The following is a 23,301-nucleotide window of genomic DNA, read 5'->3' on the forward strand; positions in this document are numbered from 1 at the left end:
CAGGGAACAAGAGGCTGACCTGTGTCGTTCGCCTAGGTCTTTGTGCACTTCACCAAGGGATACTCTCCCTCCATTATTGTGGAGGAGAATAGAATTTGTGACAAAATCTTTTTTGTTGATAACTTTTTCAGTTTACAGTTTTATTTACTTTACAAAAAAAACAATCAAAGTTCTTGTAAGCACTGAAAGGTAAAGATTGCTTTAATTTATTAGTGGGAAGTTAAATTAAATATTGCATTGTATAAAGCATTGGTTGTAGTTGTAAAATCCTGGACAAAAGAAGATAAATCCAATTTTTAAAGATGATTTTAACAATGACATCATTGACATTTAAGAACATATTAGATTACTGCACCTTACAAAAATTATGTAATTTTCCTGACAAATATAACATCATTTTGTGACTGGAATTTCATTGATAAATTTCTGGAAATGTTCATGGATAGGATTATAGATTGTAATGAGCAATGCTCTATATTTAGTATATCTCAAATTAAAGGAAGTGATAAACCTTGGAAGATTTGGATATCAAATTAGTACCATAGGGTTGTGTAATACATTTCATTTTTTTGCAGTTGTATAATAATAGAAGTATTACAAAAACATCTGAATTTAAATTATAAAGACCCCTCAAAACAATGGTTAATCTAAACATAATATTTGTCATGTAAAGGGCAATTATAGAGGGGAGCTAAATTTTTTTCAGACTTACATTTTGAATATTTCATTAGAACAGACTTCCATAAAATATTTGGATCAATTTTCATTTCAGGAAAGAATAGTGCAGTATAACTATTACATCAGCAAAAGAAATTTCACCCTACAGATTTTGAAGATGTGTAGCTGCATTACAACAAAATCTGAGTACCCCCAAAGGTCTTTAAAACATAAAAAAAAGTGTTGTCCTAGCACAGTAAAGACACATGATTTGTATTTTAATCAAATTGGGGATTTATATATTATGATGTAAAATCTATTAATGATTTGCCAGTGTCTTTGTTTTAGATCTGGATAGAGATCCATAGCAATTTTTAATTATGAAGCAAAAATATAATGTATAAAAGTTATATTTTGGCAGAAATTGCTTCTTGAATTGTAACAAAGGCCATGCAAAACCGTGATTTTATCAACATAAATCTTGATCAACTATATGTCTGAGAGTTTTTTTATTTTCCTGAATGAATGAAAAGGTTATTTCCCCCTTCCCATTCCCCCTAAAAAAATAAAAAGCTGTAATTCATGACTTTTTTCTTGTTGATTCTTATTATTTATGAAAAAATCAAACAATAACTTTTTGATAATTTTTTTTATTGACCTCCTGGTTCTATCATAATAACTGGTTCTGTCTTAATGTCTACATCCATTACAGAGTTATCTCCCATAGTTCTAGAAACTAACGTTTGCAACTGTTCACTTATGGCATTTGATAGTTCATCATCTGGAAGTTCTAAATTTAGATTCTGAGCCTCTTCTTGAAATTCCTGGATCTCTGGTGTTTCTTCTGAATGTCTTGCTCGAGTATAAGTATGTCTCTGAGACAATTTCTGTCGTTTTTTCCAAGGACTTACATAGTTTATAGGTTTTCTATAAAACTGACCATGATTCAGGAGTCGTCTTTCATTTCTGTATTTGTCACTGAGGACTGTACCCCAGGAATCCTGAAATATAAGATTTATAATTTGGTATAACATTTAAATACTTCCCTGAAAAATCTACATAATTCGTTCATACAAGGTTATTTTCTAAGAAAAATTAATGAGACTGGCAAAGTCAATGGATATTAAGTAAAAAACATAAAAAAAAAAAATGTTTTACTGATCAGAAAACAGTACCAAGATGCACTTGGTCTAAAGGAATAAAGCTTCTCAGTTACAAACAGAAAATTGGGGTTTTGACTAATTATCATGAAATTTGTACTAACAAATAAAAACTTGCAAACCTAATTTTAATAAACAAACAAACAAATTAAACAAAAATGTTGACTTTTAAACAAATTTAGATACTAGAAGATGAAAATAATAAAATGTGACAGCTGTTTGTCTAACTCAAGACGTTTTCCAACAGCTTGAAATATTACTTAGCAAATTTGTACCAGTATATAAAATATAGGCTTTTGTAAATCTACCTTTGCCTACTCAGATATGGACCATGGTGCAACATTCTCCGTTCATTTCTGAATTTATCATTTAATACATTTAACCACTGGTCCTAAAAATAGAAAATAATCCAGACATTAACCACCACCTTTTTAGCATTATACTATTTTTAAAATATGTTAAATCTATTGTGGGATATAACCTGATATCCTTGTTTTATCCTCATTTACAAAAAGGGAATATATGACATTGAATTTTTCTACAAGCTTTAGAACCCTTGGCCCAACTCCTTGGGGATCCATATGTTACCCACTAGAAGGAAATTTAAATGTTCTACTTCATGCAATGAATCATTCTTTTGTAGTGGCAATTAAATTCTCAACCATAAAGGTAATATCCAACTAGACATGTCTATTTTATAAATTATTTATTAATTTTCTTTCTGTCTTGAATATGCATGAAATATTCGCCATTGAATGTTAAACGAACCATAATAAAATCAATGTACAAAATAATACCAGGATTTTCATTGTGTTCAATATCTTGTCTTGGCTTAATGTAGATTCGAAAGTCAATAATGTATTTATGAATGAGTAAACACGTAAATATAATTCAAGGAACGTTCTACTTGGAGAATGAGCACCATGTGTTATCCACTCACAATAAAATATAAACTGACAAAAACATACAAAAATTTTAATTTACATATATGAAAAAGAGGTATTTACTACAATATAATTTTTAACACAATGTAGCTGAATAGTTTGATGTGCGTCTAATTTTGACATTAAAAAAAAAACTTCATGTGTTGGAACAACATGTCCGATGGCCCTGTCTTTAGAAGATGTGTTGAAACGACATGAAAATCAGCATAGCAGAACGAAACAAACATGGTCTGTAACTCATCATGGATAACTTTCATACCAAAAATGGGAATAGATTTTTCCTAAATTTTATTAAAAAAAAATCAGGTCATATACAGATGATTAGAATGAACAAATATTCTGAATCCAAAGTTTTCCCATACATTATAGTGTTAAATATTGAATTGGTACCATAGAGAAAAAAAACTAAATATAAACATTTGCGCTAGAAATATTCTGACTCAGAACACACCCCCTCCCCCCTATTTAGGAGTAAAGTAGTTGCTCCTTTAAGAAAGCCATTTTGGATGATTTGCAACAGTTTAAAGATGTATCGATTACGCATTAAAAACGTAGGCTGCATCAGCGAGCATACAGACGAAGAAAAAGAATTGCGATGTTAAGGATCACTTCATTTCTATCTTTTCTGTTTGTTTCAAATGGTATTTTTTCTCCAAGGAGTATTTTGGCAAAGTGGGGGGGGGGGGGTAATGTTTTTTCTATTTCTAATTGTATTTTAACGGATCTGAGATACTACACAAACAAACTACGTTCAGTCGATTCCAGAAGACCTTTTCAAATGAATTATGTGTTCGGCAATGATGATGAATGAGTCGATAAGGGGTTAATAAGGCTACGTAAAGTGTTTTTATAACAAATAAATATTAGACAAATATTTCTGTAGAGAACTTTATTAATAAGTGTTATAAGTATCAATTTTATATAAAAATCGTTTCTTTTTAAAGTATACACGGGAAAATCTAAATTCTGAATGCCTAGTTTTGTGTACACTTAACCTACACAAGGCCTACATTGTCTATCGACTGCATATTGACAAATTGACAAAACATGATTTAAACTACATGTAAACATTTAGTTTTATCAATGGGAACGTAATTATGTTCAGTTTATGTGTGAGTTACACTAACACAACACCAAGTTTATGTCAATGTGAACACGGCCTAAATGACAGACAAGGGTAAAACTATATGGCCAAGAAAACAAAAGAGAACATTGACATTGGCCAAATTTCTGAAAAAGTAAAAGATTTTGAGAAATTTCTTAAATCCATTTTGGCTGATGTTTTATTGTAATTTTTTCAATGTATGGCATTTAATTATTTTTTTAAAGTTTGTATAAAACCCTTATCAATTTATACTGCATTACATTCATAGTTGTAGCCACATAATTAAAATTGGCATCACATGAATAATTATGAATTGAATAATTCTGTTAACATGCAAATAAAAAACAATATAATTCAATAAAATCTGGTAAAAAAATGTACGCATAAACATTCTTACAAAATATACAATTTTCTGTAAAATTAATATTTCAAAGGGGAATAACTCTTTTAAAAGCATGTTGCACAGGGGACAAAAATAAGCCACTACTTACAAGAGATGATGCTTGACCTGGATTTGTTTTCTGGTCAAGCTTTGGAAAAGTAGTCACTATGGCTTTAGCAACTTCTACTTTTTGTTGTGGGGTTGGATATCTGTAAACAGAAAAATAAATTAAACAAATTAATTAATATGTTGTAAAAAAGACATCTGACATATTAGATTTTTTTTTATTGGTTTTAAATTTTGAATTGTTTCACAATTTGTCATCCCTGTTACTTTTATTGCTAAAAATATAGTATGCTCATTGCTGAAGACTGAAGAGTGGCCTATAATTGTTTCTCCTTATCCTTTGGTCTTTAATGTGTAGCTGTCTTTAATATTGCTATAATGCCACATTTCCTCACTCTTACTTAACATTTATTTCAATACCATAAAATTATCAACTCTTTGTATTACTATTAGGCTTAATCATGTTAATAGAAACATGGGATGGACCCAAAAAATTTGGCCCTCTAACAGCTTTGTGAGGAATACTACAGTTTTTTATTTTTCTGATATAGACTAGTTTTGTTTCAATTTTATAGGAAGATAAAACAGTTATAGTCATTAACATGTAAACACACAAAAAAACTAGTTTTCATTCCTTAGGGCTATTCCAGACAAAAAAGTATGGGGGAGTTGGAAGGCACATTATATTAATAATACAAGGGTGATGGGTATCAGAGCAACTTTTCACACTATAATGCACTATAATTCTCAATTACAATTGTCTGGGTGGCGTGTGCTGACAAAAACTGCCTTCCAACCCCCCCATACATTTTTTTCTGGAATAGCCCTTATGTAAAAACAGAGGATATTTTTAAAATATGTAATGAGCACAAGTAGTTTTCACACTGTTGGTCCTCATAAACATGGAAAGTATAAAAGTATTTGTTTGAAATACAAGGTAAAAAGTTCATAAGGAATTTTTTTTAAAATGCACCAAATATGAACTTCAATCTAATCCATATTAGAAGAAAGCTAAAATTTCTGTTGGAAAATTTGCTTAAAACTTGCTTAATAAAAAGAATATTTCAGAAACGGCCATGCTAGCCTTGAGTTATTTTTAAACATTTGCAAATATGCTTACTTTTAGCGTCAGAAAACAGAAAAAAAAAGGATATAAACTGTAGAAAATTGAATAGTAATTTTTCTTAAAAAAATCAACAACAAAAATATCAACTGAAATATAAATAGGAATATTAAAAAGAAAAAGAACTATCAGCAAATAAGGACAATGAATCTTATACATTTAAGAAGAACTTACAATCCTGTGTATTTAACAACTTCATTAAAGATTGTGTCTAGAAATTGCATTTTCCCTGGCCTGCTGACTATTCCAGTATTAATCATTTCTTTTGCCCTGGCTCCATATGGCAGATTTTCCAATGGGAATGGATCAGGAAAAGGTAATACAGTTTGTAACGACTGAGAGTGAACTCTCGCACCCATATAACTTGAACCTCTAGATTTCCGTAATTTTTCAAAATATTCCCATTTTTTACTTTTCCAAGAAGCCTCTTCTTCCATCCCTGAACCAGCTGAAAAACACAATTTTATAATATTTTTTTCAGTTTGAATTTCAAGTCAAAGCTTCTTATAGCAATCTATATTAGTATGAGTTTTTCTCCTTGTTGAAAGCTGTATATTGGCCTATAATTGCTTACATCCACTTCTTTTGAACTTTGAATAAAACCGGTAGTTGTACCATTGGCATTCTTATCACATCTTCTTATTGTTATGTTGGCAATGTAGGCTGATTCTCATTATAGTATTGATAAAATTTCAGATATGTTTGAAAACCTTTAACATTTTAATTGTCATTTGTTTGCAATTTTTTTTATTGTGTCTCATTGAATTGTTTAAAATACTGAAGAAAAGATTACCTTTATATCTGTATTTGCCAAAACCTTTCTGAATTTTGGTTGCACACTGCTCTTTAACTTTGCCTGCTTATTGTTTTTATTTGAGCATCACTGATGAGTATTTTGAATACAAAGTTATAAGCCTGGTATCTTAATTTATGAGTTTTATTGCCCGACACCTTAAATTTCCTATAATTAAAATTCATTACAAATTCTAGCTTTTTTCTAACCAATACTGCCACTGACAATTTAATTTACGAGGAAAACTTGTTAGGATAAAATAGAGAATGAAAATGGGGAATATGTCAAAGAAACAATAACTTTAATGTGGGGCTAGGATGAAAAATATTGCCCTGCATTTTTTGTTGTTGTAATATCTGTCTTGCCTTTTTATTTTTCAATCTATTTAATCCTACATTTTTATAAGTTTAAACTGACTTTTACAGAAATCGTCCTCCTGCTTTTCTTTCTTTGTTGCCAAGTTGCTTATCCTGCCTATTTTTTAACTTAAAATTCCTGTCCTCATGTTTTTTTTCAAACTTAATCCTATCCCACCCTTAAAAATCAAATGATAGCTCGATTATCTTGAACATGTGTTGTTAATTATAGTCTTTCCTATCTTCTTGGTGAAGTCAGTTGTTGGTGGCAAGAGGTGAAAAGTTGACATTTTGTGTTATTTTTAAATGAGAAACTATTAGCCTTACCATTTATTTGATTTACTGGTCTTACATCATTTGAGTATAATGATACAGGTACTGGAATATTGTCATCTGCTAATTCCTTTAAATCTTAAATAAAAAGAAAGCTAAACATTAGGTATTGAGTATCTGGTGAAGGTTATGATAGAAACATAAGATGAGTATGTGGATACCAGTTATATTAGTGAGTATCAACTGTTTTTATTTTAATCCTGTAGAGTTACACTAAGACATGTAAGACATATCAGTGTTCTCCCCAGGCCGTTTTAGCGTCGCGGTACCGCGACGCTATATTTTTTCACTGTGATGCTATAATAATTCCCCCGACGCTATAATTATTCCCGCGATGCTATAATTATTTTGAAGATGCTATTTTACTTGTCCTCAATTTTGAACTTTCATCTATTATCGATTATGATCATAAAAATTATATCACCTTTAATTGTAATCCCTTTAAGTCGGACAGTAAAGGCAATTAAGAGATTAAATAGCCAGGTTTTAATTGCCCTCAGGGTGATAACTGTTTGGATGCGAATATCCCAAGCTGACACTTGTGACATGACTATATACCACGTGTCTGCAATCACCAATTTCGATATGGAAAAATGCAATCACAAAAACAATTCGTAATCTATGTTTTGTATTACGAAATTTCGAAGATTAAAACAATTTTTTTTTTAAGGTCGTTTATTTGTACAACTCTCCAAAAAATACTTTCTTTCTTTTCCCGTTATACGAGAGCGAGAATTTTGGTTTTGAGCGAAAATAAATGTTATACTTCATTAAAAAGTGATCATAATTGGCTTAAGTTTATGTTTAATTCATTGAATGCATTAAAAGCGTCTTATTCATTTACAATCTCTTGTCAAACAATGTTTATTCTCGGACTCATTTTCGTAAATTTTTCTACGGCCGCCATTGCACATTTTTGTGTAAACTACGGATTGGAACCGGACCAAATATGACAAAAATCCGCATTTTCACGATAATGACAACAGACGGACGGTAGACAGAAAAAATATACCAATAGAGAAAACTAAGCATTAATAGACTATTTGTTAGATAAGTTTGTTGAAAATACGTATCATTTTGATGTAAAGATAAGAAACAACAGGGACTAATTCATTCAGTGCCATGAAACAATGAATTTCATAAACATGATAAAAAAAAGTTTTTAAATTGATATTTTTTTTTGCTACTTTTGCTACTTTATCTTTACTTAATATAATATAATAAAAATAGTTAATTTTGTGTACTAGATATTTAGTTTTGTATATATACAGGTTGCACTATAATGAACCATTCATTCATTTGACTAATTGTTGGGTAACTGAAACCACATATTTATTTTGATTTGGCACAAGAGGAAAAAAATAATTCTGTAACTATAAATGAATAAAGAAAACATAAACTGAAACAACTGTTTTTGTTGTTATAGTTTAATTGTATTCTCAGTTATGAATTGAACAATATAAACTAAAACATATAAAGGAAAAAGGGCATCAACGCGACGCGACAAATGACATTAAAAAAAAAATAAAGTTAATTTTTTTTACGCAAAATGTGATGCTATCCAAAATTTCTGGGGAGAACACTGCATATTATATAAAAGCTACTTGAAGTCAAGTTCACAGAAGATTTTATCAGTCAAATAGAACTGTCATTATAAATTTCATTTAAAATTTATTTATTTAAAGAACAAAACAAGACACAAATAAAACAATACTGACACAAAACTTTGACAAGGTTTTAATCACAGTTAGGACAAAAGTTACCTTATCCATGTGGATAATCATTTATTTACCTATGTACAGATGTACATGTACCATTTATTTACCTATGTACAGATGTACATTTACCAATTTTGAAGATTGAGGAAAATTGTATATTTGTGGATAATTGATTTCATGGTTTGCTTACAAGTCTGCATATAATCCTATAAAAAATCTGTTGTTTGTTCAACATTAAAATTAATGGTACGCTTTTAGCCAAGAAATCCACAATAGTTAGAATCCCACAAACAATAATGAATCCATAGTTCTACATTTACTGGTAATTCATTATTACATATGATTTCTAACAGGCTCTCCATTCATTTGTTCATGTTGTATATAATTATTTATTCACATAAAAGAAGGGTTTCCAAACTTTAGTTTATGTACAAGCTCTGCTCAGAAAGATTATATAAATGAAAACATATAGACCTTAGATGAATTTGGCTATTACTTTTAAGTCCCTTTCGTCATATAGTCCTACAGGAACCTTCATGTATAGATGTTGTCTCTGATCATGCTGATGGAGTGTTGTCACATTGTTAATACTGTAAATTCAGAAATTATTGCTAGGTTTTTATTATTGCCAGAATTGCGAAAGAGTTGCAAACGCAATATTAAATTTAAACTCGCATTTTAAAATATTTAATATGAATTAAACAGGATTTTTCTCAAAATCGTAAAAATTGAAATCGCATTTAAATCTGAAATGACAAAATCGCAATAAGAAATGCACGCAATAATTTCTGAATTTACAGTAATATAACATTTTTTTTTTATTACTTTTTTTCAAATAAAGTTAATCATCATGATCAAAACTGTTTTTTTATTTGAGTTCTTTTCATTCACATCTAGTAAATTAATACCATTGAAATACATTCTTACTAGTTTCCTGTAATAAATGGTCATTTGGATCAAATCCCATGCAGCTATCTAAATTAGTTTCAGTCTGTCCAGTATCTAAGCTAGTTATTTCCCCTTGTTGACTTTCTGGATTTCCTGTTTGAGATTCCTCGTCTGACGATAATTCTATTTTTATTATCTCTTGAATAGTAGATTCTGATGAAATATTTCCAGGATTCTTCCCAAGTACCTGAATAATAAAATAAATGAGTTTAAAACAAGAATGTGTCCACAGTATGTCCCTCTACTACATGTATCGTACAGGGGCATAAAAAATAGCAACTGATTATGATATAAATCCATGATATTGGTTCCTCACTAATATAAGTACTTTCAGAGTATGTATATGCAAAATGCAATATATTCCATTGTTATAGCATTCTATGCCATTAATTTTCTTATTTGAATTGTTAGACATTTTCCATTACCAGAGCTTTAATAGCTTTAAGGGCATACGATACAGTTTTGATCCTGTATTTACAGTTTAATGAAAATTTCCATATAGGCTAATTTTTGCCTGCTTAAATCAAATATGTAATAAAAAATATACCTTCATGTGCTATTTTTTTTAGATAAATGAGGTCGAAATTTTGTATATTTGCTCAAAATTCGGATTTGTGGCCATATTTTCCCTTTCGAAAGAAAGCCATAACTTTTTTGTTTTAAAAGTTAAACACAAATTGTTTTTTGTTAGATAATTTGTATTTTTTTTTTTTTTTATAAGTATCCCAAAAAATTATGCATTTTTTATTCAGAAATAACTCATATTTATCAAATGGTCATGAATTAAGAAAAAATCGTATTTTTTTGCTGTATATTTATCAAAATTAAAAAAATTCCTCTATTTACAGTTGTATTAAATTTGGTCCACATAATCTCCCTGCAAAATGAAATAAAATGTCGTTTTAAAAAATAGGGGTCCATGCACTCATTTTCAAATTAAGGATGTACTTAGGTGAGGTTTTAGCATTTGAGTCAAATGTTCGAACTCCTTGGTGTTTTTCCATACAATACAAGGTAAAATATTTTGCCCCATAACACCCATTTATTTGTTCACACAAGATTTAATAACTCATAAAAGGTAATTTTCCAAAATTATAGCACATTGTTGATTTTCTTTCTTTTGATTTGAGACCCAAATAATACCAATGCAAATTTAAGGTAAAAGTCCGAGTCAGCCTTTTCCCGCCATATTTTAAATAACAAATATCTCGAAAAGGAGCCCCATGACCTGTAAATATTTTTAGCTTATTTTGATTCTCAACCAATGCTTTTCCGGCTAATAGTTTCAATTTTAGATTCTTGATTTATGTAATTTCACCTAAGTACATCCTTAAATCAGTTTGAATGATAAAAAATAGTTGAAAAATGCATCTTTTCCCGATATGTCATAGTTTGACGTCGCGAAAATAACATTTTACGTTAGCAACGTCATTACCTCTCCTGTACCTGTATCGTAAGCCCTTAATACTATGCAGTGTGTTTTTTACTAGCGTTTTCAGATAGTTGAGAGCCGTACAGTGTTTAACTTCTACATCATTTGGTCTTTGGTAAAAAGTTGTTTCATTGCAATCATACCACATCTTCTTTTCATTATATTCTCATCAATATATTCAGTGTACATACATATATTTTTCTGTCCTGAATGTTAAATATAAAAACAAAATATTCTTAAACATGAAAAATTGTGTGGCCAAAGCTTTTACACAATTAAAGATGTTTTCAATATATCTCAATAAGCAGTCAGAGCTCAGACATAAACAAGTCGATTTCTGTTTTTGACTTAAAGAGGTCAAAACATGTATTTATTATAAAAATGTGTTTTCAATTTTAGACTTATCTAAGTCACAAAATGACAGACTTGTTTAGGTCTATTTATGTTGATGAAAAAACTTAATTTGACTTGGTGGCCAAAGTACACCACCTATGACAGCAAAAACCTGTCTGAGAGTTCACAAGGACTTGAGCTATCTATATTTAATTATCTAATTGAACATCCTTACTAAACACAGATGTTTTACCTCATCAAGTGTGGTTCCAGGTGGTGTCATTGTAAGGTTAATTAACATTATCTCCGATTTTTTAGACTCTCATTCATATTTTTCTTTAGAAGACAAAGCATTGGCTTACAATGTTGTCATTATTTGATTTAGATGCATGACCTTTTTATAAATATGCGTGGGTCTTGAAGTTAACCAATTTTGGTAACTTATCGACTTGTAGGAGTCAATATTTGCAACTTTTTGATTCTGGTCAATTATTTCTTGCTTAACAATATTTGACTTATTTAAGTCATATTTTGTTTTACATTAAAGGGAGACAAATCCTAAAACTTACAAATTTAGACCTCTATGAGTCAAAAGCAGATTCAGACTTATTTATGTCTGAGCTCTGACTGATAAGAAAAGGCACACGAGTCATGAGGTCATATTGGATTGATTTGATTGTTGGTTGCTTAACGTCCAGTGGCAAATATTTCATGCATATTCAGGACGAGAACAAGTTCACAATAAGGCCTAAAAAAAAAATGTTGTGTTTCCGGTCACCCGACCGACCGTCCTTCAGACCCCCGACTCAAAAGTTTTTAAAGCTGATGTGGGAAAAAAATTAATTTGTATACCTACCGACCGTTTTTTCTGAAAGAAAATAAAAAATTCTAAGTCCCTCGATCTTTTTATTGCCCCAAAGAAAACAACGCTAATTTTAAACTCGAGGCTTATTTTTAGAATGTACTGGAAAGTGGAATCGTCTTGGCTAATTATATATGTGGGAGCATGCGCAGTAGTTATTTTCATTTGTCAATGTTTGAACATGGCAACACAACGCGTCCTATTCAATGTTCAACGCGGAAAGTGTGACCATTTCGCGGAGAAAAAAATATTTCTAAATTTTACAGAAAGTAACACCTTTTTTGACATTAGCAATGAAATTCATCCAATGTCTAACATCGATGAAAAAAAATACACATAACAAATTTTGTGCTCGGCCACCGGCAAAAATGACTGGACCGAGATTGATGACAATAACACAACTGTTTGAACAATGCAATCTTTTGGAATTAAATTTATCAAATTTTCATGCCAGACCCTTCTTCAAAATGAACCTGATATTAATCCATCTGAAACTGGTCAGCCAATCAACGCTTTAGACATTCTGATGAAAAGCCAGATGCTTTGCCAAAAGAAAGTGTCCTGCCAAGTACAGTGTATATAATATATTTGTCTATCTGTAGGTTTGGGATGATGTTTGGTTCATGTTCCTATAAATGAATCTGCCCCACATCTTCTCAATTTCTTTCTCTGACAATCCCAAACTTTTGGTCCTGAAATGGGGGAATTGGGTTTAAAAAGCTAATTTCCTAGGGGAAGTGCTGCCCAAATTTTATTTTAGGTTTGGGCTTAGTTTTTTTTCAGGGGTATTTTAAAAGGGGGTAAACTAAAAGTTATTTCAGGGGGATTTTAAAAGGGGTAAACTAAAAATTATCTCAGGGAGATTTTTAAAGTGGGTAATCAATCTCTTTCTATTAAATCCCAAACTTTTGTCTGGTAACTGGAAATTGAGTTTTATATATTAATATTATAAAAAAAAAAAAAAAAAAAAAAAATCCCTACCTACCGTCCCTTCAAAATTTCAAGGGGGTGATCGGAAACACAACATTATTTTTTTTAGGCCTATTTTAAAAGGGGGTAAACTAAAAGTTATTTCAGGGGGATTTTAAAAGGGGTAAACTAAAAATTATCTCAGGGAGATTTTTAAAGTGGGTAATCAATCTCTTTCTATTAAATCCCAAACTTTTGTCTGGTAACTGGAAATTGAGTTTTATATATTAATATTATAAAAAAAAAAAAAAAAAAAAAATCCCTACCTACCGTCCCTTCAAAATTTCAAGGGGGTGATCGGAAACACAACATTAGGTTGATACAATAGAGGCCATCTGGGATGATGGTCGGGAAAATTTGGACTGCCACTGGAAAATGAGGGTATATTGGATAGGGACAGAAATTTGGCCTTGCAACAGGCCACCTACGGACCCCTCAAAGAGTTGAGGTCATATTGGAAAGCCTGATCTCTAAAGGAGTATTCCATGCAGTTTATTCTATTTAAGGTGGTACCTAACACTACAGGGAGGTAACTCTGTAATGTCAGCTAAACGTTTTAATTACGTTGTGTTGTAAAGGGAATATTAAGCTTCTCAATGATCAAAATTGGTGTTTGTCAAACTGCTATATAACCAGTGTATTTTTTCTGACAAAACGGTTGGTTCAAAGTTTTTGATTTTTTTATATTTTTGTTGAAGGGTCAAAGTAAATACATTGTCAAAATTTAATGAAAATTAAACCAGCCAAATTAATTTTAGGGAAAGTGTTGGGTACCACGTGCACCTTAAGAGATCAAAGAAAAAGCTATTTAGTTGATTGAAAATGTGATTTGTCGCGAGGCCTAAATATCATATTTGTATATTTGTGTTTATCATGTTAATTTTTTATAATTACATTGCATAACAACAATAACAAACAGAGGTATTAATTATAAGAAATATCTTTAGAAATTGAAAGTGATATGCACTTTTTAATGACGGAGAAGCTATTCAGTTTTGTTTTCATCATTAAATATGGTACCGATTTTTCTAGTAGTCTATAAAATGAGTAAAGTTTTCAATTAAAGTACTAATGTACCTCCTGAGAACCTGCATAAGAGAGTCTTTTCTGGAGCTCCTTGATGTATTCTGTTGGTTCATTTAGAACTATAGTACTTCTAGATAAGGTCTCTGTCTGGAAGTCATGTTTCGAAGCTTGAACCGGATCAAAACTTGACTGACTTGATAAACTTCTGTCCTTAATGACTCCAGATTTGTTGACACTTTTTTCAATTTCATGTGACCATCTTTCCTGAAGTTGTATCTGGGAAACCTGTGTATTTCTAAGTCCCTGTGTGAAGTCCCTCTCTTCAATCATGTCCATGAATTGTTTTGTTCTATAATGTGCAAGTCTACTTTCATTGTCACATGATAGCGTTTTATTTTCACTAGAAGGCTCAGCTGAAGTTTGTTTTTCCTTCCTATACATTGGAGAATGTTTTACTAATGTAGGCAAACTTTGGTGTGTGTGTGAATATGGTGATATTTGTCTTTGTGGTGTTTGGTGAGACTGAGGAAAACTACCATGATCACATGTCTGATTAAGTGATGATGATGATGTATTCAATCTAGTCTGCTTGGCAGGTGAAGGCGAATCTTCCACAAATGATTGAATTGGTCTACCTGAAGATCCTGCAAAAGATGGCAAAATGTATACTGAAAAACAACATACATAAATCTAACAGGGGTAAGTGAATGGAATGTCTCAAATTCATCATTTCCTTACGGTTTGCGCAAAAATACTTAAAATTTAGAGATACAATTTTTATCATTTTACTACTGTACTTCTTTTATACAGACCCACACAAATACATTTAGCAAAATTAAAATCAATATGTTTAAATTGATCATTTTTGTTGGCAAATCATATATACTGGTATATTTGAATCTTCACTGCTAATCCTTCTGGAGAACCTGAGAGCACCCCCAGCTTTAGGTCTGCTTAGTCTTTAGTTCTATATGCTGTGTCTTGTGTACTATTATTTGTCTGTTTTGTCTTTTGCTCTTTTAGCCATGGGGTTGTCAGTTTATTTTAGATCTATGAGTTTAAATGTCCCTCTGGTATCTTTTGCCCCTCTTTTTTAAACTTTCAGAAATTCACTGTGTACAAAAATGTATGTGTCACTTATTCCTAACTCCAGAGTCATATAAGCTTGCTTAAATAAAATGCACACTATTGTTTATGAACAAATTTTGATCTTGCTCAGTCGGAAACCTGGTTGAAATAGAACAATAGAATAGAAACTCTTTGTTAGAGAAGGCGATAAATGTGTATGGTATTGTTTACTATAGTAACAAAAATTCTAAAAGTTAATAGAAACAAACAAAATTACAATTTTCTTCTCAATTACGAGGTGTTTTATTTTAAAAACACCATTTGCATAGGTATTCAATTTATCTAGTACATAGTTAAGCAGAACAATTAGATTTCAAGTCGACGACATGGGTATCTTTCAAGTTGGATGAAGAAAATGCATAACCTCCGATTTTTTTGGAAAAAATTACCACAAATGGAAAACATACCAATCTATTAGTTCAAAAATTTTCGTGTCTGCCCTTCCATTATGTGACTCAAGAAAAAATTCTAAAAAATGGGTAATAATTGTATCGAAAAGAGAAAATTGAGTGCACCTTTTTATGTTAGGGCATGTTTGAGTTGCATATTTTGTCTTGATATCGTACAAAGTAAGATTATTTCATACATCGTCTCGCTTCAGATTCTATTATTTTTATATATCAAAGCTACAGATTGACTTTATAACACAAACAAATAACAGTACTTAAAGATGAAATATATGGGTCAAGTGAAATACCTATCTAATGAGTCACAAAAACAGAGAAGGTGTGTTCGAATAGCTATTTTTTTACTGAAAGTACTTGACGACAGTCTTTCAAGTTGGATGATGAAAATGCATATCTTTGAAAAAATATAATTTTTTGTGTGTGAAAACTAGGGTTTATAGTCTTTATACACTTAAAAAAATCTAGTCTGCCCTTCCACGAAATTTTTAATTAGAATTTTTTTAAATGTTTATGAATTTTCGAAAATTCCACCTGACAACCGATCAGACAATAGTTTTAAGTTGAATCTATGCAAACAAGATCATTAACTGATGCTCATTAGCTAGTTGATACATTTGTCTTTTAAAATACAACTGATATATAAGGATCGTAATGGTGCAATTTGGATAAAGTTATCGATTTCCATGAGCAAAATTGGTAGCGCGTCATCCCTACAATGGCTTCCATTTCTACGATTGTGAAAATGAACTGGCGTAATGGGGAGATAATTCTGACGAAGTAGAATCCTGACTGTGCTACCCTAACCAGAATAATTAATTCCCTATGATAAACTCTACCACTAGTGAAGGCCTAACCTCTTTATACAATAAAAAAATGTAAATCCAGTAAGACCTTTTTTTGGCCCAAAAATATAGCAGTTTTTCAAAATTGTTAAAATGTAAACTTTTAGCTATTTATTGGAAAGAAAAATACTTCTGCTATATACATATGAGCTGTTTTTAACAATACAATGCACATATTTCAGGTACTAGCATCATAAAGTCATGCTATATTACTGAAATCTTCACAATTTCAGCATTCTAGTTAAATTTTAGACGGATTCTGTCTTAAATGGAAGTGACCGCATTTGTGTTCATTCTTAATATTTAAATTTAAGTTGTATTTGATGATAATACATAACATATATAAAGGTTGAGAGTGAACACGGATGCAGCCACTTTCATTTTTGACAAAAAACATCGTAAAAGTGACATATTATGGCATAATGGAAAGATTTACCATATTTAAGCTTGAATTTGAGAGTCTTTGATGATAAATTAGTTCAAATCTTTCACATACCTAATTCATTTGTAATTGAATCGACTGAAGTAGACACTTAAGTGTTTAAAATGTGTACAAAATCTTTCATCCGATGATCCTGAAATTTGAGACCAAAATCGGCTCTTACCGGACCTACTTCTTTTCCTTGAATAGGCTGTCAGGCGTCTTAGAGCAGTAGAATATAACTATTGAATTATTTTGATTATTGATTTCCATATAATGTGTTGTCTTTTATTTCCTTATTTTAAATTAAACTAGTGGTACATAAGCCCACTAGGACTCTGTACACTATTACTTTTACAGCACATGGTCTATTAGAGATATATAAAAAAAAAAGTCTATTTGGACCATGGGTTCTTCGACTTTGTTTATATGCCTATTTTAAAGGAGATTGGTATTGATGATATATAGTGTTTTGTCAAACTGTCCACTATCTTTGGTAATCTCCATTATCCTTTTAATGTACTATGTTTTATCTATGGTATGTCTATGAACATATAATCGATCAAATTTGCATAAGTTACCTTCCGAATGTGACCTTGACTCCTCATTTTCATGGGACTTCTCAATACTCGTTACATCAGATGACTTGTTACCTCTCAACCATTGTGGGGTGTCATTGGCAGTATCATCTACAAACAACAAAATACACACATTGAAAATACACAATTATTTCCTTCTATGATCAACAGAATTATATCATTATTGTTGATCTATACTATATGATAAGTAAATAAATAGGGAATGTGTCCCTCTTGCATATCATATATAAAGTTATAAAGGGACATAACTGAAGAACAGTAACAGTGAAGCTACCCAAGTTTTGTACTTATTAGAGTTATGTGGTAATAAGTTTTGTGTATAAGTTTCATATCAGTTAGTTCAGGCCATCTGTTTTCCTTTTATTGTTTAATACACAAATCAAGTCATTAGTTTTCTCTTTTGAATTGTTTTACATTTGTCATATCGGGGCTTATGTGGTATGGTTTTTAATCATTATCGAAGGCCAATCTGTGTGTATACATGATATATATACATTGTACGAGTCTAAATTGAAAACTACGTTCAAACCTATGATTGCGTTGGATAAATATTTTTTAAAATTTAATTATTTTCATATGTAAATGTAGATAAATGTTGTAAGTATCTAGTGAGTCGAGTCAATAATAAAGATGATCATTATATGTGTTGTTCACCGATACATGTATATGTATATATATACAAACCTAGAACCATATGGCCATACACTTTGTACTCTGCAACTTTTATATCCAACCACATTACAAAATGACTCAGCATCCATGGATGAACATTTCCAATCAAAGATGTAAAATCTTTCTTTACAAATCCTAAATCTAACATCTTGTACTAGCTGTTAGCATTAAAAATAATCTGAATAAATAAATGTAAATATAGTGTCAATTATGTCTATTAAAAGTAGGGATGTCAACTCACTGAACTCAGTAAAGATTTACTAAATAGGGTAGAAAAACATCTACCAAATCATTTATGGAAACAAAAAAATTATACCTACTGACCTATGTTATGCATTGTGGGTTGTTGTCTTACTGATGTTAAACCCTCAACATTATTACCTCTACTTCAACTTGATCATGGATTAGATAATACATGTAGTTCCAGGAACTTTATACCAACTTATTTACTACTTGTACCAGTTTTCAGTAACTAATAAAATTATCATAATTTTAAAGTTTTGAATAAATTTACTTTTTTACAATTTCTTTTGATTTAAATACTTTTCAGATATTTTTCTTGAACTTTTTAGTTATAACTAGAACACACCCGTGATATCACGGGTTCGTGACTGAATTAAAGTATATAACTATGCGCAAGCCTTATTTTAGTATTAGTATTGTCATCTGATGAAGTCATGCCGATTATAAGATACACAGTTTTTCTCTGCTTTCAAGTCTTTCTGTTTGAACCCGTCGAACTGAAACAATAATATTAATTATTTGGAAAACAAAAGGTCCTGGAATGGAGTTTTTTTTTTAATCAACATTATTGTCCTATATAAGTTATAAATAAAGTTGAATTCTTTGCTTCGCTGTTTTATGTCATGCCCACTAACAAATTGAAAACTGTACCTATACACCTTATTTTCAGTCCAGATTTTTTAAGTATTCGTATTGTTATCTTAGAAAGTCTTACTGATTAAAATACTACAATAAGTAACAATTTGACAGTTTAGTAGTGTCAACCCTGTGGTTATGACCCGTGTATATAGCATATTAATCCTGAATACAACGTTTGATGGTGCGCCTGTCAGATGCGGAACGTACAGATAAGGTAATAGGTAACAGGTGAATATACTATTGGTATCGGTAGCGGACTCGACCCGGAACTTCTTAATTATTGGCAATATTAATTACGTGGAAAACAAAAGGGCCTGGAGTGGTGTAATTTTTAATCTACACCTTTGTACTATATTAGTTATATATAAAGTTGAATTCTGTGATTCCTCGTTTTTACGTGATGACGGCTAACAAATTGGACCTCGTAATTTTAGTATTATAGATGACTGTTAAACATAGATTTTATAAGCATGCTAATTCATGTAATTGCTTTGCTTGAAGTGCATTATATATATTTTTTAAAAGACATATTTATAGAGACCTCTTATGAAAGTAAAGAATGTTAATTTTAATACACATTGTACATTTACATGTACAAAATGTACATGTATGCATTCTGAAAATGCAAATGAATGTACATTTATACATGTATAATTTAATTTTGGATGTAACACGTCTTCTGATTGGCTGACGTTATTTTGTTATCATCCCATAGACATAATTTAGTCATGTGACCGTGACGTCATCAACGTTTTTTCATGGTTTTCTACGGTTTAAAATGGAATATAGAATTAAATTATAAGAAATGACTGTAATATTTTTTTGTCTATTCCAAAAAACATAAAAAATGTAGTGCACACTGTTAAATAACCCGCTACGTGTGTTTATGTTATTTCTTCATAGACAGAAAAAACATTACAGTCATTCCTTAAATATTAAATGTTTCAAAAAAGACATTTTTGAAGAATAATTTTTTTATTATAAAACTGTCATTGGCTGTAATATGTTATTTTTTCTATTCAAAATTAATATACCAATATTGTATACTGAAAATCTGAATTAAAATTGACCTTTAAACTCTATATACTGATATAAATAGCTATTTTGACGGAGCCAGACAAATATTTTTTTTCCTTTTAAAGTTCTTTCCTACTGACCCTCCTTCGTGTATGTTTGTATCCAGAATGCTCTCTATCTCAATTTATCAATGTCATACCCCGAATACCACAATCAACCATAAAATACATCCTTGCACACAAATGCCATACATGATCCCGTATGGCGTATTTAAACATGTTAAAAATTATAGGACATGAAGTGTTCTTGAATTAAAATGTTGATTCAAGGTTTATACTGCTCATAAAATATAACCATTTAAAAGAAGGATACTGACCTGTTAGTCTGTAATAATTTTAAAATAGCCTTCGTTTACGTGTCGTTTACCCTTTAAACAAAACAGTCGTAAGTGTGAACAGTTGACACAAAGTATTACCATTGTATTATACACATGTTGTGTGTACCTTGACCTTGACTGATATGACACGCCAAGTCGGCAGTCAAGTTACACCTGCGTGTAAACCACGTGGTGTAAACATTTAACAAGTTTACAATTAAAATAAAACCGCAACTTTGCGAGGTTGAAATGATCTCTTAACAAAGCTTATCACGCGAATGATTTATATACATTTTTATACATTTATATTTAGTATTTACCAATAACTGTTAATTGTAGCATATCATTGGCTATAAGGACCGGTTATTTTCTTTCATTGAAAAAGGGGGAGAGAATCATTTCTCAATATTTCATTCAAGTCCCTACCTTGATATACTCAAGACCCTCCACTTCTATAATTTAAAGACACACAGATTTCACACCCCTTCCATTCAATACTTTTATTCTATACAACAAAAAGTTCACGTAGAATAAACTTGTGACATCCATGTTCCGAGTAAAATAGTAGGCCCCTACATGATCCGACATCAGTCATTGGAAATAATATAGAGCTTCAAGCGAGGAAGTGGTGTGTGACTACATAGAATTTTATTCAGATATATATAAGACTACTGTGGAGCCATGTCTCATGCAGTGATAAGATATGGTCTCACCGAAATTCTTTCAAGTTCAGCACATTAATATACCTATATCATGTTTATTAAAGACATTTACTGCATTTTGCAGATAAATTATCCGTGCTGGAAGAACATTAGGATTTTCGTTTGCACAATTGAGCCGAGCGGAACGAAACGATTTTTCAAGTTATGACTTTCCCGCGCTAAAAAAATGAATTTTCTTTATTGTAAGGGGAAACAAAGTTAATGGGTCACACGACTTTAAAAAGGAAAAATATTTGCGTAAGGACAAATTAAAAAAGCCACCCTTGAGTCCTATACATAGTTCCTTTAAACTTGAACCATTGAAATATATGGCTTTTTGCTCAACTTGGCGTGAGTTTTGCCATTAATCAGGCAAGACACCCGAGGAAACAATTATCACTGAATATTAACAGTGTTTTTATAATATGGAAAATGGTATAATATTATAAAGACCTCGCGCAAAAAATCCAAAAACTGAAAGACATCAACCCTTTATATTAGCCCAATATCCATGATTAAAGAGAAGGTATACATGTCCCTATAGTAAGTAGGGTTTTAATCGGTGTAGGACCCTTACTTACAACAATAGATAGCATTAAACACGTCCGTTTTGTAACTACCAACTACAGATTGAAACACCTCAAGTGTTGGTAACATGTTACAACACCTTGAAAGCCGAAGCTCAAGTTCTCTGACAGAAGAAAGATTCGCGATTCATAATGCTGTATAAAATACAGTACGAAAAGGTTGCAAATCAATCCACAAAAAAAGATAACAAGACATTCAAAGACTAAACGTTTCCTGCATGTCGTCCTGCAAAACACAGAACAGAAAGAAAAAAAATGTTTCCACGAGAACTAATAGCACATCAGTAGACAATCTGAAGTTTTCAATTTCAAACATCAATATCAAACTGAACTATTGAAGGCCGTACGGTGACCTATAGTTGTTAATTTCTGTGTCATTTGAGGTGGTGAGTTGTCCTATTGGCAATCATACCACACCTTCTATTTTATATTAACATCAAATTCGTACTTTTTATTTTTCCTCTATTTTTAATTTGCATATATATTCTGTCTTGATATAAATTATCCTCACGTGATGTTAGTAAAATAAACCCACAAATGAATCTATATTATCAGAAAAAAGAATGATCATGATCTGCAAGTAAAAAAGGCAGACTCAGGCGCGTAGCTCCCTATAAGCTAACACGCAGTTGCGTGCACATCGATTCGGCATGCAAAAAAAAAAAAAAATGCAAAATAAAAATTTATAAATTAAATGTTTAAAGGAAACACATATATTGTAATTTTTTTAATTGATGAAATATCATTAAATAACCGCATTTGGTTTCAAAATAGAAGTTTTATTGGAGATCATGACAAAATCGGACAGTAACTTGTATCTTTTACAAGATTTGAATTTGTTATACTCAGTCTAAAACATGTGGTTTCGGAGCACATTTTACAGAGTACGGTTTATCTGTTTGGAATGAGATGTTCCAATTGGCATTAGTTTTATCAGAAACCTTCGATATCGTTGAAAATATGCCACGGCGATGTGTTCGACAGACTTCCAGAGCTAACCACCCTGCAAACGCGCCAAAACAATATTGGAAAGTTTCATTATATTTTGTGTTAAACTTTATAGACCATATGATAATGGAACTACAGAGTGGAGTCGCGTCTGGTATTATCAGAAAATCGTTTCTTTGTGCCGTATCTGCTTTCTCGTGATGTAGGAAATATTACAAACGAACAAATCTCAACATTGTCTGCATGAGACATACGAAACTGACCTGGAATGTAATTTTGACCAACTCAATTCGGAGGTCGCTCGATGGCGAACATGCACGTACACTGGTTTATAACATCTCGCGAATGCTACCGTGGAGATCTATCAGTGTCCAACGTCTATTGAAATCAATGTACGATCAACAATGAACAACGACAGGTTATCATCGCTAGTACTACTGCATATTCATCGGGATTTCAGTGTGAATATTGACGAAGTTATAAAGAAGTTCGTTTCTGCTTAGACGCGAAGAGC

General features: G+C 31.1%; 1 protein-coding gene across 2 annotated transcripts; it reads right to left on the reverse strand.

Moving 5' to 3' along the window:
* Positions 1-1,287: 1,287 nt before the first annotated feature.
* LOC143062699 (uncharacterized) lies at positions 1,288-20,676 on the reverse strand. 2 transcript variants are annotated; one of them, XM_076234450.1, is made up of 10 exons: positions 20,552-20,676; positions 18,289-18,454; positions 17,587-17,694; positions 14,259-14,851; positions 9,565-9,772; positions 6,914-6,997; positions 5,612-5,885; positions 4,358-4,457; positions 2,126-2,208; positions 1,288-1,658 (listed from the first exon to the last, which is right to left on the reverse strand). In XM_076234450.1, exons 2-10 carry the CDS (start codon positions 18,422-18,424, stop codon positions 1,604-1,606), a joined length of 1,641 nt encoding a protein of 546 aa, XP_076090565.1. In that variant the 5' UTR covers positions 18,425-18,454; positions 20,552-20,676; the 3' UTR covers positions 1,288-1,603. The 2 variants fall into 2 exon arrangements, with proteins under 2 accessions (XP_076090565.1, XP_076090564.1); XM_076234449.1 differs by lacking the exon at positions 2,126-2,208.
* Positions 20,677-23,301: the final 2,625 nt, after the last annotated feature.

This window comes from Mytilus galloprovincialis, chromosome 2, assembly GCF_965363235.1.
Source record: "Mytilus galloprovincialis chromosome 2, xbMytGall1.hap1.1, whole genome shotgun sequence".
NCBI lineage: Eukaryota > Metazoa > Mollusca > Bivalvia > Mytilida > Mytilidae > Mytilus > Mytilus galloprovincialis.

Excerpts from the sequence above, each read along its gene's own strand:
- LOC143062699 (XM_076234449.1), bottom strand. The coding sequence starts at position 18,424 with ATGTTAGATTTAGGATTTGTAAAGAAAGATTTTACATCTTTGATTGGA. Across the intron at positions 17,695-18,288 it reads GTATGGCCATATGGTTCTAG|ATGATACTGCCAATGACACC; the intron begins GTTTGTATATAT and ends TGTTGTTTGTAG. Across the intron at positions 5,886-6,913 it reads ACCAGTAAATCAAATAAATG|CTGGTTCAGGGATGGAAGAA; the intron begins GTAAGGCTAATA and ends TGTGTTTTTCAG.